The sequence below is a fragment of the Bos mutus genome, chromosome 27 (genome assembly GCF_027580195.1).
Source record: "Bos mutus isolate GX-2022 chromosome 27, NWIPB_WYAK_1.1, whole genome shotgun sequence".
NCBI classification, from domain to species: Eukaryota; Metazoa; Chordata; class Mammalia; order Artiodactyla; family Bovidae; genus Bos; species Bos mutus.
In genome coordinates, this window is record NC_091643.1 from 12,090,651 (window position 1) to 12,104,793 (window position 14,143).

The 14,143-nt window shown below is 37.7% G+C and overlaps 1 protein-coding gene across 4 annotated transcripts in view; it reads left to right on the top strand.

The window, feature by feature from the left end:
- NSD3 (nuclear receptor binding SET domain protein 3) overlaps positions 1-14,143 on the top strand; it is a 99,779-nt gene that overhangs the window by 69,361 nt on the left and 16,275 nt on the right. For 3 of the 4 annotated variants that reach the window (XM_070364326.1, XM_070364327.1, XM_070364328.1), the window contains exons 13-16: positions 3,162-3,359; positions 4,068-4,241; positions 8,357-8,503; positions 11,720-11,876. In XM_070364326.1, the coding sequence (XP_070220427.1) occupies positions 3,162-3,359; positions 4,068-4,241; positions 8,357-8,503; positions 11,720-11,876 (676 nt within the window). The remainder of the gene's footprint in view (positions 1-3,161; positions 3,360-4,067; positions 4,242-8,356; positions 8,504-11,719; positions 11,877-14,143) is intronic. The other variant, XM_070364329.1, reaches the window with a different exon arrangement.

The window sequence follows — 14,143 nt, forward strand, 5'->3', positions numbered from 1 at the left end:
GTCTTACAGGGATTTATAGCTCAGCTCTGTTAGTGTAATGGCACTGCTCGTTACAACAATTTTCGTTTATATTAGACTTACTTTGATCATTATGAAAGCCTATTTCATTTTTACATGGAGCAGTTTATGCATTAGATACAGCCAAACCTTTTTAAACTTTAAAATAATTTTCTTTTAATTTTTTACATTTATAAAAGTTATTTTAAAAACAATAGTATTTCTTTCTTATCTATCCATATGTTAAAATATAATTTGAAATCATATATATGCAATGGGACAACAGCAACCAAAAAAAACCCTACTGTTCTTTATTTCTGTAATAAAAACAATTTTTAAAAAAATTTGAACATCACTGTTTGTAAGTACTAATTTTGAAGAATTTTTGTAATTCACCCAATTTAACACTGCTGTATTTTATTTCTGCAACAAAGCCAGTTAAAAACAACAACAAATATTTGAACATCACAGTTATAAGTACTGATTTTAAAGGATCTTTATGACTTAGTCAAATTGTAATGGTTAGCTACTTCCAAAACCGCATCTAACTTTCTGTAAAAAATCAAAACAAAAAACTATTCCTTGTACATTTTTTTCCTTCAGAATTTTTATAGCATCATAAGAAAAATGAGCAAAAGACTTGAACACTTCCCAAAAGATGAATCCAAATAAATAGCCACTTAGAATTTCCATATGTCACAAGACACAAAATGAAAACGCCAGTCCTGATTTTAAAAGGCAGATAACAACAGCTTTCGGTTGTTTGCAGTTACAAACAGTACTTCAGCCAATACCCTTCTACATGTACAGGCCTTCTCTAACGCAGACAGCAAGTAGAATGTCTAGGCCACAGAAAGTGGATGTCTCCTTTCAGAATGGACACTGCTCTGCTGCCTTCTGAGCTAGTTCTTTCCAGCTTAACTCCCACCAGCAATGCATGAGTGCCGTTTCACCACACCCTGATCACAGCCAGCACTATCAAACTCTACATTTTTTTCCTATTTGATGAATTTTTCCAATGTTACTTGTGGTTTTAATTAGCATTTATCTGATTACTAGTAAAGTTGAGCATTTTGGCATATGTTTATTGGCTGTCTGTCTTTTTTGCTTTCTGTAAATTGCCTGTTCATACCCTTTGCCCACTTTTATATTAGGCCATTTCTACATTGATTTATAGTTCTTTATATCGGTTCAGTTGCTAAGTCATGTCAGACTCTCGTGACCCCATGGACCGTAGCCCACTAGGCTCCTCTGACCATGGGATTTCCCAGGCAAGAATACTGGAGTGGTGTGCCATTTCCTTCTTCAGGGGATCTTCCTGATGGAAGGGTCGAACCCCATGTCTCCTGCATTGCAGGTGAATTCTTTACTGCCGAGCCACCAGGGAAACTCATAAGTCTTGTGATCTTTGCTTATATATGTTACATATATTTTCCCCATGATTCTTCTTTATTTTGTATTGATTGATGATTGGCTAATACATGAATGCTAAGTTGCTTCAGTTGTGTCGACTCTTTGTGACCCTATGGACTGAGCCCTCCAGGCTTCTCTGTCCATTAGATTCTCCAGGCAAGAATACTGGTGTGGGTTGCCATTTCCTCCTCCAGGGGATCTTCCTGACCCAGGGATCAAACCCGAGTCTCTTATGTCTCCTGCATTGGCAGGCAGGTTCCTTACCCCTAGTGCCATCTGGGAAGCCCGATTGATTGGTTACAGCATAGTTGATTTATATTAGTTTCAGGTGGAAACCATAATGATTCAATATTTTCATAGAATATACTTCTTTTAAAGTTATAAATTATTAGCTATATTTCCTGTGCTGTACAATATATCCTTGCATCTTACCTATTTTATTGTACATAGTAGTTTGTACCTTTTAATCACCTATGCTTATCTTGCCCCTTTTCACCACTCCTCTTCCCACGGTAACCATTAGTTTGTTCTGTTTCTGTGAGACTGTGTTGTTATATTCATTCATTTGATTTTTAGATTCTACATATAAGTGATAATATCACATATGAACTCTTTATATAACAAAACATAATCCTTTGTCATCCTTGTTGCATTTATTTTTCTACATCTGTTTGTTTTTCACTTGTTCCCATTTTTTGTGGTTTTTTTTCTTCCCCATTCTAATTGTTTCTATCTCAAAATGTTTGGCAGATTGACCAGTGGAGCCATCTGAGCTTCAAAGTTTCTGTATTGGTTTCTAATTGTAGTTTCAATTTCCTAAATAGTTTATAGAACTATCATATTTTCTATTTATTTTTGTGCCAGTGTTAATAAGTTCTGTTTTTCTAGGAATCTATTCATCCAAATTTTCAAATTTATGCAAAAAGGTAGTGACATCCTCCTATTTGTTTAAACATTTGTAGGATTTGTAGTGATGAATCATTTTGCATTTCTGATATTCTTAATATTGCTGCTTTTTCTCCATTTTTTTATTAGTTACTTGTTGCCAGGGATATCAGTTCTTTTTCAAAGAACCGAGTTTCAGTTTTGTTAGTTCTTCCCAGTACCTATTGACTTCACCCCCTTCTTGGAGAGTGCATTCACTGGTGCAGAATTCTGGCTTGGTAACAGTTTTCTTTCAGCCCTTAGTGATAGCATCCCCTGGCTTCCAGCTTTCTCTTTCCATCAGCTTTCAGTCTTGTATCTCTGAAGGGGATTTTAATATTTTCTCTTTGTCCTTGATTTTCTGCAGTTTTAATAAGACATCTAGCCATAACTTTCTGTTTTTATTAGGATCATGAGTTTTCATTTTATGTCTGATCTACAAATGGAAATTGTGATTATCTGATGACATCTGTCTTCACTGGTTATTTGTTTATTCTCAGTTGGGAAGACCTTGCCACTCTCAGGTGTTGAAAAATTCTGCTCTAGGTTTTCTATGGACTCTATTTTAGTGTAAAGTGAGAAATGGGGATCTGAATTGCTTTTAGTGCTGTATCTTCAAATGGATGATCAATTATTGTAGAAAGTCAATTATTCTAGCAAGTTTTATTGTCATATTTTAACTATTTGTATATTAAAATCTTTTTGTATATTAAAATCTTACACATAGTAGTAGAATCTGTGGAGGGAGGAGTTAGCTCTCTGATACCAGTAGCTGCTTCTGTTTAATCCAGATTTTATTTAAACTGTGTTCCTCACCAATTTTGCAGGACAGCACCCGTGTTTTTCATGTAAAGTGTCTGGTGCGGATGTGAAGCGTTGCTCTGTCAGTGCTTGTGGGAAATTTTACCATGAAGCCTGTGTCCGCAAATTCCCCACTGCCATCTTTGAATCAAAAGGCTTCCGCTGTCCCCAGCACTGCTGTTCCGCCTGCTCTATGGAGAAAGATATCCACAAAGCAAGTAAAGGTAAAACAAAGCTAACGAAGGGGACAGCGTTTGGGGTTGTTTTAAGTGCAATGGCAAACAGTAAGCACATTATTATAAAGAACATTGGGCATCCTCCCTTTGTTTATCTGTAGCTATTGCAGCTGGGCCACAGTAGATAGTAAAGTAAGTGGTAAATAGATAGTAAAATAAAATAAGTAAAATAAGATAGTAAAAAACACAGTCGTATCTGACTCTCTGTGACCCCAGGGACTGTAGCCCACCAGGCTCCTCTGTCCATGGAGTTATCCTGGCAAGAATACTGGAGTGGGTTGCCATTTCCTTCTCCAGGGGATCTTCCCAACCCAGGGATCAAACCCGTGTCTCCTGCATTGGCAGGAGGATTCTTGACCACTGAACCACCAGGATAGCCCTAAGATAAGTGGATTCTAGGTTCTAATCCAGACCTTGAGAAGAAAATTCCATATGTTCAAAATTACCCCTGGAAATTTCTTCAACAGGTGCCATACTGACAACCACCATTTCTCCAGCACTGGAGCAGACACAGATTTTTTGAGTGACCTCTAGATGGGCACTACATTTAGGGACCATACAGCATAGAAATGGCAGAGCCAAACTAGTGAGATTTTCATTCTACTATAACCAGCATCATCCTGGGTCCCCAAAGATCTCCCTTTGTGTCAGCAGATGCCTTGTGACCCAGGGTCCTCCCTGACCATCTTCCAATAGGTCGCATGGTGAGATGTCTGCGGTGCCCAGTCGCCTACCACTCCGTAGATGCTTGCATTGCCGCCGGCAGCACCCTCGTGTCTTCCTGCGTTCTCATCTGCAGTAATCATTCCACACGGAGCAGTGGCTCTTCGTCTGCTGTAAATGTAGGCTTTTGTTTCGTTTGCGCCAGAGGTGAGTCTCAGTCCTTTCTCTTCGGGTCTTTCTGGGTTCGTTGGTATATTTCCCCATTAAAAACAAGTTCCAGGAATACCCCTAAGAGAGATGAACACTTCCAGCAACCAGTCCCTTTTGTTACATTAGATACTCAGACTGTTAGAATATTAATCCTTCCATAAATTAAGCTAAATTCTGCTTAATTTCTTAGTAACTTAGAATTAAAGATGAGTCTTCAGTGTTCCTATTTGGAGCGTCAAAAGATTGCAGTTGACCCTTGAACCACATGGGTTTGAACTACCTGCACCCACTTGTGTACACTGTTTTCTCAGTGTGTACTCTAAGACTTCGATCCAGTGTTGGTGGAATCCGCAGATGCGGGAGAGAGACGACTGTAAAGTTACAAAGGATTCTGACTGCGATTCTGACTGTTTAAGGGTCAACTCTCTTCACTTTTCCAAACAATTCTTCTGTTTGAAATAGAATCTTCTCATGTCATATTATGTAATCCAGAGTTTTCAACTAATTTAGATTTCACTTGCAAGGCAAGAAGAGCACATTTATTTTTCAATTATTTATGTTGTATTTTATCATGTTTTGGTCTGGCATCGAGGGAGGCCTAATGGGATACAGCCAAGGCAACATATGGGGTGTATTACTTAAGAGCCTGCAGTGCAGGCTTTCTTACTTGCCAGCTGTTGATATTTAAGTCTGCCAAGAGATTGATCAATTAAAAACAATATTGTGTCCCTGAGGGTGTCAGTGAACTTGAGTTCGTGATAAATCTACAGTAGAATTTCTTTAGTTGAATATGATACGGAGTATTCAGCTTTACAGAATGTCTCAGCTATATTATAATAAAAACAATGTTTAGTGTAATATAAAGTGTAAGCATTTTAGAAATCAATTAATATCCCCAAACACAGTTTGTTGGGATTTTTTTGTCATAAATGCTGTTTTCTAAACTTCCCTTAGTGTGAAATTCTTGAAAGGATTCTATGGCATGTCAGGCCTATTAGATTATACTTAGCCCATATTGCGGAGAAGGCAATGGCACCCCACTCCAGTACTCTTGCCTGGAAAATCCCATGGACAGAGGAGCCTGGTAGGCTGCAGTCCATGGGGTCGAGAAGAGTCAGACACGACTGAGCAACTTCACTTTCACTTTTCACTTTGATGCATTGGAGAAGGAAATGGCAACCAACTCCAGTGTTCTTGCCTGGAGAATCCCAGGGACAGGGGAGCCTGGTGGGCTGCTGTCTATGGGGTCGCACAGAGTCGGACACGACTGAAGCGACTTAGCAGCAGCAGGAGCCCATATTGAAAAAGAAGTTTGAGATCTTGTTTTCTTTTTTTAAAGAATTTTTTATTGGAGTATTGTTGCCTTACCACGTTGTGTCAGTTTCTGCTGTACAGCAAAGTGAATCAGCTCTATATTTACATATATCCTAACCCTTTGTTTGGATTTCCTTCCCATTTAGGTCACCACAGAGCATTGAGTAGAGTTCCCTGTGCTGTACGGGAGGTTCTCATTAGTTATCTACTTTATACATAGTGGTTGTGTTTTGTTTTGTTTTAGGAGACAGTTCTTTCAATTTGGTAAAAGTACTATAAAATATTTTTAATAGAATTTAGCTAGTGTGATAGATCTTGAGTTGTTTTACTTTTGTAACTCTCATTTAAAAAAAAAAAAAAAGGACCAGAGGAGGTGGACAATAAAGGATTAAGTAACTGGTAGTCCTTGTAGCAGCCAGCTGAGTCAGTGTACACATTGCTTTGAGCTGGCCTGTTTGGCAAGCATGTGGGGTGGCCGCTGTCAGAGAGAAGTGCTGGGTAGAACAGTGAGGGCAGCTGTATTCTGCCCTGAAGGCTGGACGGCACAGGGAGGAGAAGATTGGACGTGTCTCATGCCACATTGCATTAGCCAAAGAAAATGTCAGCATGTGCCTTGTCCCTCTCCCCCTTCCTAAGAAAGGCATGACAGGGTGAAAAAGCTGAATGACTAGCTTTAGAGACTTTCAAATAGATGAGTATCAGTGATAACATAAAGTCTCTGTTGCTTTGTAAATAGTACTTTTACTCACTTTCACTTGGAGTGATGGGGGTGGTGTGTGTGTGTATGTGTAACTGAGCCAACATTTTATTAATAAATATCAAGTTTAAAACTATCGTGTTGGCTTACTCGAGAGTACATTCTGAATCAAGTACCATCAGTAAGTATATCAACCAATATTTGTTTTTGCTCTATTTCATTCAATGATTGGGTGACCTTTAAAGCAGGTGTTTTTTTTATTTAAGTAAGGTAGAAAATGACCCCTTGTCAAGGAACCTAGTTTTAGAGCAAATTCTAACCGTTTTAACTTTCATGCCTTGATTAAAAGCTTGACATAATGGAAACTCCATGTTTTAACAACAGGATCACATTTGGATTTTATCAATTTAGCAGTTATTCTGCAAGATTTGCTGTACTGAAATGCCTTTTTAAGAACAAGATTATTTAATTCCCAAATACTCTAACTGCAGCTTTGCACAGTAAACAGAAACGTTCATTTTCTTTTCCAGCATTTTACAGAAAATTATTCTAAATAGATCAGATGCTAGGATTTGAGAAGGGCTTAAAAGTTCTCCAGAAGTAAATGATATGTGTTCCTTTATCAGTTTTTATAGAGGGTCTCCTTTTTTAAGGGGATCTATTGTAATAAATCCACACTTATTAAAAGGGATACTTCAGTCCTTTATGTTTTGGCGTTAGGAAACTTAGCTTGTGTTGCAGTTGTTTCTCCCTCTGCACAGAGGATTTTTGTCTTAGTTCTTGGTTATTGGTTGTTTAAAATCATTAAGCTAATTCTTAAAGTCTGAAATATCTGGAAATATTTTTGGAAATGCTTCAGTGTTTAGAGGAACAACCCACCTCCCCTGCCCCTCATGGTGTCATAGGTGCCATTTCAGTGCAGTAGAGATTCTTCTGCATTCCCTTTCATCTGGAGGGTGCTGTAAAATAAAAGTTACTTAACATTCTAAGTTGTTCTTCCCTATTTAAAAGCCACTGTACCACTTTTCTCTATTAAATGTATAAAATTCATTCAACATTATATAACCTTTATTCAAAGATTCTTCTGTATTACCAATTAGCAATTTCAAGTTCCATTCACATGAGAGATATTTCCTGAATCTGTCTCAGTGTCGAGCAGCACCAAATGAAGATAACATCCACCAAAAATAATAAATGGTCACCCCTTTAGAAACAAAACTCTTCCCTCTTCTCAAAAAGATCTCTGCGAAGCTGCTGTCATGATTTGTACTGTAAAGTCTTAGATTGTTATAAACTGACCGGTAACCACAAACAGAAAGTTTCCCTGGTCCTGCAGGTCCCTCAGCCACAGGATGGACTGAACTCGGGGCAGGAGGAGGAGGGAGTGGGGAGAGGTGTGTGCTACAGGTGGGTTAGAGCAGATGGTGTTTCCTCCAATAGGACAGCTGTATTAGTGGATTGAAAGGACATTTTTATAAACCCTTAAGTTGGTTATTATCCTAGCAGGACAAAATTTTAAAGATTTGCAGTACCTCAGTGAAGTTCAGCAACTCACAGCATCTTTAAAATCATGTATCATACTGATAAGAGGAAAGCTTCATTGTCTGACTGAGAAAGCTGGAATTTGAGGGTATCTAAAGATCTTAGCAGAGAGGAAGAGAGGCCCAAGTCTGCTGTTCAATGCTGTTTGATGTATTGAAGGTGACCAGTGTCTCTACTGTGTCATGTAGACAGTTCTTATTTCCACTATTAAGTGATACGTCATTTTGTTCTTTGGGTTGTCATCATAGTCCTTCTAAACATTGAGGAACATAGCTCTGTTTTCCAGAGTGGGTTTTCAGAATGACATCAAACACAGTTTAATCCTCAAATTCGAGTCTTTTTTCTGGGTGTGTAGATTTCTGTGTAGAGATAAGGCACTGAGTAGCCTAAACTCCCTTTACTAACTGTAGAAAGCTTTTTCTGTCAGATCTTTCTTTTTCTTCATATTCTTTTTCCCCCACCTTGAAGCACAGCTACATAGTAGGTGTTGGTTTATTTTTCCTCATGGAATCATGGGTAGTTTCATTGCAGCTCACATCTTTCTGTTTGTCTCGTATAGGGCTGATAGTGCAGGACCATTCAGACCCCATGTTCAGTTCCTATGCCTATAAGTCCCACTACCTACTGAACGAATCAAATCGTGCAGAGTTGATGAAATTACCTATGATTCCTTCTTCGTCAGCTTCCAAAAAGAAATGTGAGAAAGGTAATAATCAAAATAGTTTATCTCTTACTTTTATTTTTGCATTTCCTATTTTTTTTCTCTTTAAATGAAGGGGGAAAATGTATGCCTGTCAAGCACCATCTGTTGCTTTCAGTAAATTCTACCTTGGTGGCTGTGACTGTCTTCATATGGCTGCAAAATTATTAAAAAGGGCTTAAAATAATTCTGCTATTACAAATTTTTACTTACACTTCTTGAATAAATTTTCACACATTCCATATATCTGTAGTTATTAAAATTGAAAGACTAGGATTCTGCTTAATATAGAAATGTATTCTGAGACCTCTTTCTCTTTTGCCTGAACTACCATTCATGTTAGAATAGAAGAGACAGGATGTAATTTGTTACTAACTTTCAACTAAATAACAAGATAGGTTATTAAACAGAAGGGAACAAAGATAGCTGACACTTAAAATTTTGACTCTGGAATACATTCTGTCATTTTGTTTCTTAAATGTTTGCTATGAAACCTAATTGCCCTTCTCTCAGGAGACATTGGTGGGCAGCTGGGAGAATGCACAAATACTGGAGCTTGAAAGGCAGCCCAGCAGAACTGAAGAATAACTTATGGATAATTTATACACAGAGAACAAAGAGCTAAATGTATATCTTTATATTCTCCCAGTTAATTTAATCTATGGAAGAAAAATCTTGTGTTTTGCCTTACAGAGCCTACGTGTAATGCAGGGGGGGGAAAGTATTTTAACAATAATGTATTATTGGGGGAGTTATTATTCTAGAGGGTAAGATAAATAACCTAGAAGGTGAAGGCCTTTTCCGGTATACATTTCCGTTATGATCTGGGGCCAGGCTCAGAATCTTTAAAGAAAATTTAATTCATTTTTTTTCTTTCTTTGTGTTGCCTGCTGCTGATGTATGTTTGCTGTTTGTCAGACATCTGAAGTAGCGACCCATGACTAAAGGAAAGTATAACTAAGCAAGTTGGTTAGAACCCATGGAGAAGGAGGCTGAGAGACTATTGACTTTTTTGTCTATTTTCCATTGAAGTCACAGTATGGCATCTTACTGGTGATACCACCTGTTTCCAAAAAAAAGATGGACATGGGTCTGACTAATTCCATAGTGCAGTAAAATTAGACTACCCAAGGCATTTTAGGAAATGCCTGATTTCCCTCCTGGCGCCTTTATAAAATTAGACAAATTCAATTGTTGCTTACTTTGTGTTCAGTACTCGGTATTGGCCTTGACATGAATTGAAATTATTTTGAGCCCTCTGTTTGCTTAGCTTGAACCGTTATCTTTCTTCTCTCGCACCCTAAAGCAGTTTTCTTGCATAGCACCAAGGTGGAGTGTTCATATTTTTATTTTTCTATTTCCCTGTGTATTTTTGTCAAAAAATCGTGATGATTTTCACTGATGATTCAGGGTCTGTATTTCCTCTGAAATAAGACTTAAAATTCAGGACTATTCCAATGTTAAAAATGGCCAGCCTGACTTTTCCACGTCAACCCAAAGAATCACATGTCCTCAAAGCTATTTGCAAAGACCGCTCTCCCTACTGGTCATTTCTTTCTGATGGAAAAATGAATTATTTCATTTTATTTTAAACTTACAGAAGAATTCCCTACCTAGGCTGAGACCACTCAGGCAGCTAATCTCTAGGTTGGAGAATTGAAACAATTAATCCACATTGAGATCTTCAGACAAAGGGGAAAATCCAAATGATGGAAGTAAAAGCTTTTAAGCAGAGGAAATATAGTAATTTAATTCATCACTGATTGTACATGGATTTTCTTTTTGTTTTTATGTTAATTAGTTAGAAGTTTGAAAGTCTACAGGAAGACAAGATTTTCTGGAAAATTGATAGCAAACACTCAAAAGGTTGGAGCATATAATTTGATAAAGTTGTATAGTGGGCTCTTAACCTTTTGCTTACAAGACTTTAAATCTCAGTACACTCATGGGTTATAGACTTGGTTTTCCAATGAAAAAGTGATTTTTTTTTTTTTTACAGTAAATGTCTTTATTGTATTTCATCTTCAGTGATTAACATTCTTCTCTGTCACTTGTTGAAATACCTAATCTCCCCTCAAATTTCTTTAATTTTTTGCATTTAAAAATAATATTGTTTCATTTGCTGCACCTGTTTTTGTCTTAATACAGAGATCATTTTGTTTTTAAAAGGAGAGGATTTTGCTAGGCTACTTAAAGAGATCTCCTTGTATGTTATTCTTGATTCTACCTGATGCTTCTTTCATGCTATAAAGCAGTGGTTCTCGATATGATGTCAGAAAATATTACAAACAAAATTTTGAACTATGTTTAATATTTCAGAAAGTCTAACAGAATCAGCCATTTGTGCAAAATACAGTTGCATGAGTTTCTCTGTATTTGGCTATGATTTTTAACAATTTAATATGATAAGACTAGTTTTGTTACTGGGATCTGAAGCTCCAGTTGGCTATTAGATATTTCTGTAGTTAATTAAAACATAAAAATTATTGTGGCTTTTTAAATGTTTTTTTGTTTTGGTGGGCTTTTTGGTTGATAAAATATTTGAAAACATGAGTCCATGGGAAAGGGAAAGGGGATCCTTGGTGATGAAAAAGTTGTAAACCACTGCTATATAGCCTGTTTGACTTTCTTTGTCTTTCCTGAAAAGGTAATGATAATGTAATCACAAATTCAAGATCCTTTTGCTTTTTTGTATTCTTACAAGTGAAGAAAAAAGTAGTGGTCAGCCTATTGGCTATTTTCATTCTCGCTAATATTGTTATAAAGGGATTTAGTTAGCTGTGCCACTGGATTAAAATACAAAGCTGACCATTGTTTACTTTCTTAGCTCTCAAGGAGAAAAAAAGAGTACATATTTTTCTGAAAATCTGTTCTCACATCTACTCAAGGCTAAAGATTTTATGCACCTATTTGTCATATGTTAAGAGTCTTAACCCCCAGCTAAACCAATGCCTCATTAGTCCTCATTTCAGAGGGGTGAAGAGTCATATTTTTCCTACTCACAGTTCCTCACATGCTCTGAGTTTCTGGCCATTGAAGCCCTCCCTAGGAAGGACTGAAGTAGCTAAGTCTGTTTATTGTCTTGTATTTTAATCCATCACTATATAACTCAATCCCTTTGTTAATTTCTCTCAATCTGAATCACATTTAACTGAAAAGATAACTTTCTTGTCTCTCTCTTTCCTCTCTTCTTAGTTATTAAGACTGTTTGTTTGTTTCAAGGTGGACGACTGCTCTGCTGCGAGTCGTGTCCAGCCTCCTTCCACCCGGAGTGCCTGAGCATAGAGACGCCCGAAGGCTGCTGGAACTGCAATGATTGCAAGGCTGGCAAGAAGCTGCATTACAAGCAGATTGTTTGGGCCAAATTGGGAAATTACAGGCAAGTTTTTCCAAGGACAAAGAGGAAGTATTCAATCACTGTTGAGTAGTTCACAGTCTGTACAAGCGTGGCCAGGAAACAGGTACAACACACAGCACAGCCACTTCCTCAGAAAAAGAAAGAAAAACATTTTTAGTCTGGGTTTTTAGAAGACTGGGAAGGTTAGTGGTGGTTAGATTCCCCCACACACCCCCCCCTTTTTTTTGGTTGATTGACTTTTGTTTTTAAGTTCTGAAAGTTATTTTATCCTAATGAACTATGGTACTAATAGGATTTGGAATAAAAGGTTTCATATGGATAGTGGGGAAGACTTTTTTCTTTTTGCATTCTAATTAGATTTATGTTCATTCCTGGTTTCTAGTGAAGTTAACAGTTTATATTCTGGCCAAAATAACTCTTTCTGACCCAAAATCTGTTTTATTATAGTTCTAGCTAGAAGCTCTAAACTGTGTGCAAAGAGGGAGCTTTTTAGACTTTAGGGAGAGAGGTATTTCATTAGGAGCCTTTAGTTCTTAAGGGAATGAAGCAAGAAGTATGCATGGGTGCCATTATTTTATTAAATCTTTCTCCTCTTAAGAAGCCTATTTTTGGACCGCCCTTGAGCCGGGGCCTCGGGGCCAGGAAGTCGGACCCCCGAACCTGAGTGGTCGCCATGGCCAAGTACCTGGCCCAGATCATTGTGATGGGCGCGCAGGTGGTGGGCAGGGCCTTTGCCCGGGCCCTGCGGCAGGAGTTTGCAGCCAGCCAAGCAGCGGCGGACGCCCGGGGACGCGCAGGACACCAGTCTGCGGCCGAAAATTTTTCTTTTTAAAAAAAAAAAAAAGAAGCCTATTTTTAACAAATCTTCACGCAAAAGGATAGTGATATGTTTTTAAAATTTTACATTCTACATTTTGAGGTATATGCTTATATTTTACTAAGAAAATGGATGCTATTCAAAAGAACACAGTGAAGTTCTGCTTTTCAGTTAGAATCCTAAATATGTTTCCATAGAATTTCAAACATGCTGTAATTTTTTTAAACAAGAGTTCTGTCATTTTCTCTGTTTTAAATAAACTGCTTGCTTACCTATTTAACCTTAAAAACTTCATTTTTAGCTGATATGAGGGGCATTGAGAAGCTCCCCTCCAACCAATTTTTTTAACAAATGACAGGAAACTTCCATGTTCTTTTTTTTAAAAATGGACACTTTGACTATATAAATAATTTTCCACTTTACAGCAAAAGATATAAATTTTAAAAGGCAAATATCAAACCAGGTGTACTCGTCTACTCTCAGTAAGAAAAGAAAAATACCTTCCTGAAGGAAAAAGGAGCAGAGAAAGAGCCAGTTTGCAGAAGAAGAGCAAGTGGAAAATAAACATGTGAAAAGTGCCCTGCCTCACTAAAAATAAAATGTACATAAAAAAACAAAGTTTATTTTCAATTAACAGGCTGGCAGAGATTTAAGAATACTAATTCTGCAGCTCAGGTGGGCCTGGAGAGACAAGGGCTCCTGCACAAGAAAGGCATCATGTGACAGAGCTGAACTGTGCACCCCTGGACCCCACACTTCCCCTTCAAGGAGTGAATCTAAGGAGAGACACTGGACACGCGGGCAAACTTGTCCTGTAGGGATGCTCATTGCAGTGGTGCTTCTAGGTGCAGAAGCAATCCAGATGGCCAGTCAGTAGGCGATGTGTCAATCCATATTGCAGGATGCCTAGAAGACAGAAGAAGGGTAATGCTCACGGTAACATGGGAAATGGCCTCAGTGTACAGTTAACCTCAGGAAGCACGTTAACTAGTACATAGGTTATCTCTCCGTATACGTATACAACTTGTAAAAATTGGAGCTTGCGATATAATACGTTTGTATTATTACCTGGAAAAAACATCTAACGTTAATAGTCTGAGGCATGAGATTATAAGGAGGAAGCGTATTCAGCTTTTCTGTTACACATTTCTGCGTTGTTTTAATTTTTAAAAGAAACTGCATTTTTTTGTGTGTGTATAAAACTACATTTAATAATTTTAAAGGTATGTCCTTTTTTAATTGAAGTGTAGTTATAGTGTTGTGCTAATTTCTGCTGTTACAGCAGACTGACTCAGTTACATACATACATACATTCTTTTTTATATTCTTTTATGGTTTATCACAGGGGATTGGATATAGTTTCCTGTGCTCTACAGGAAGACCTTGTTGTTTATCCATTCTCTACGTAACAGTTTGCATCTGTTAACCCCAGGCTCCCAGTCCTCCCCTCTCCCTCCATCCCCTTGGCAAC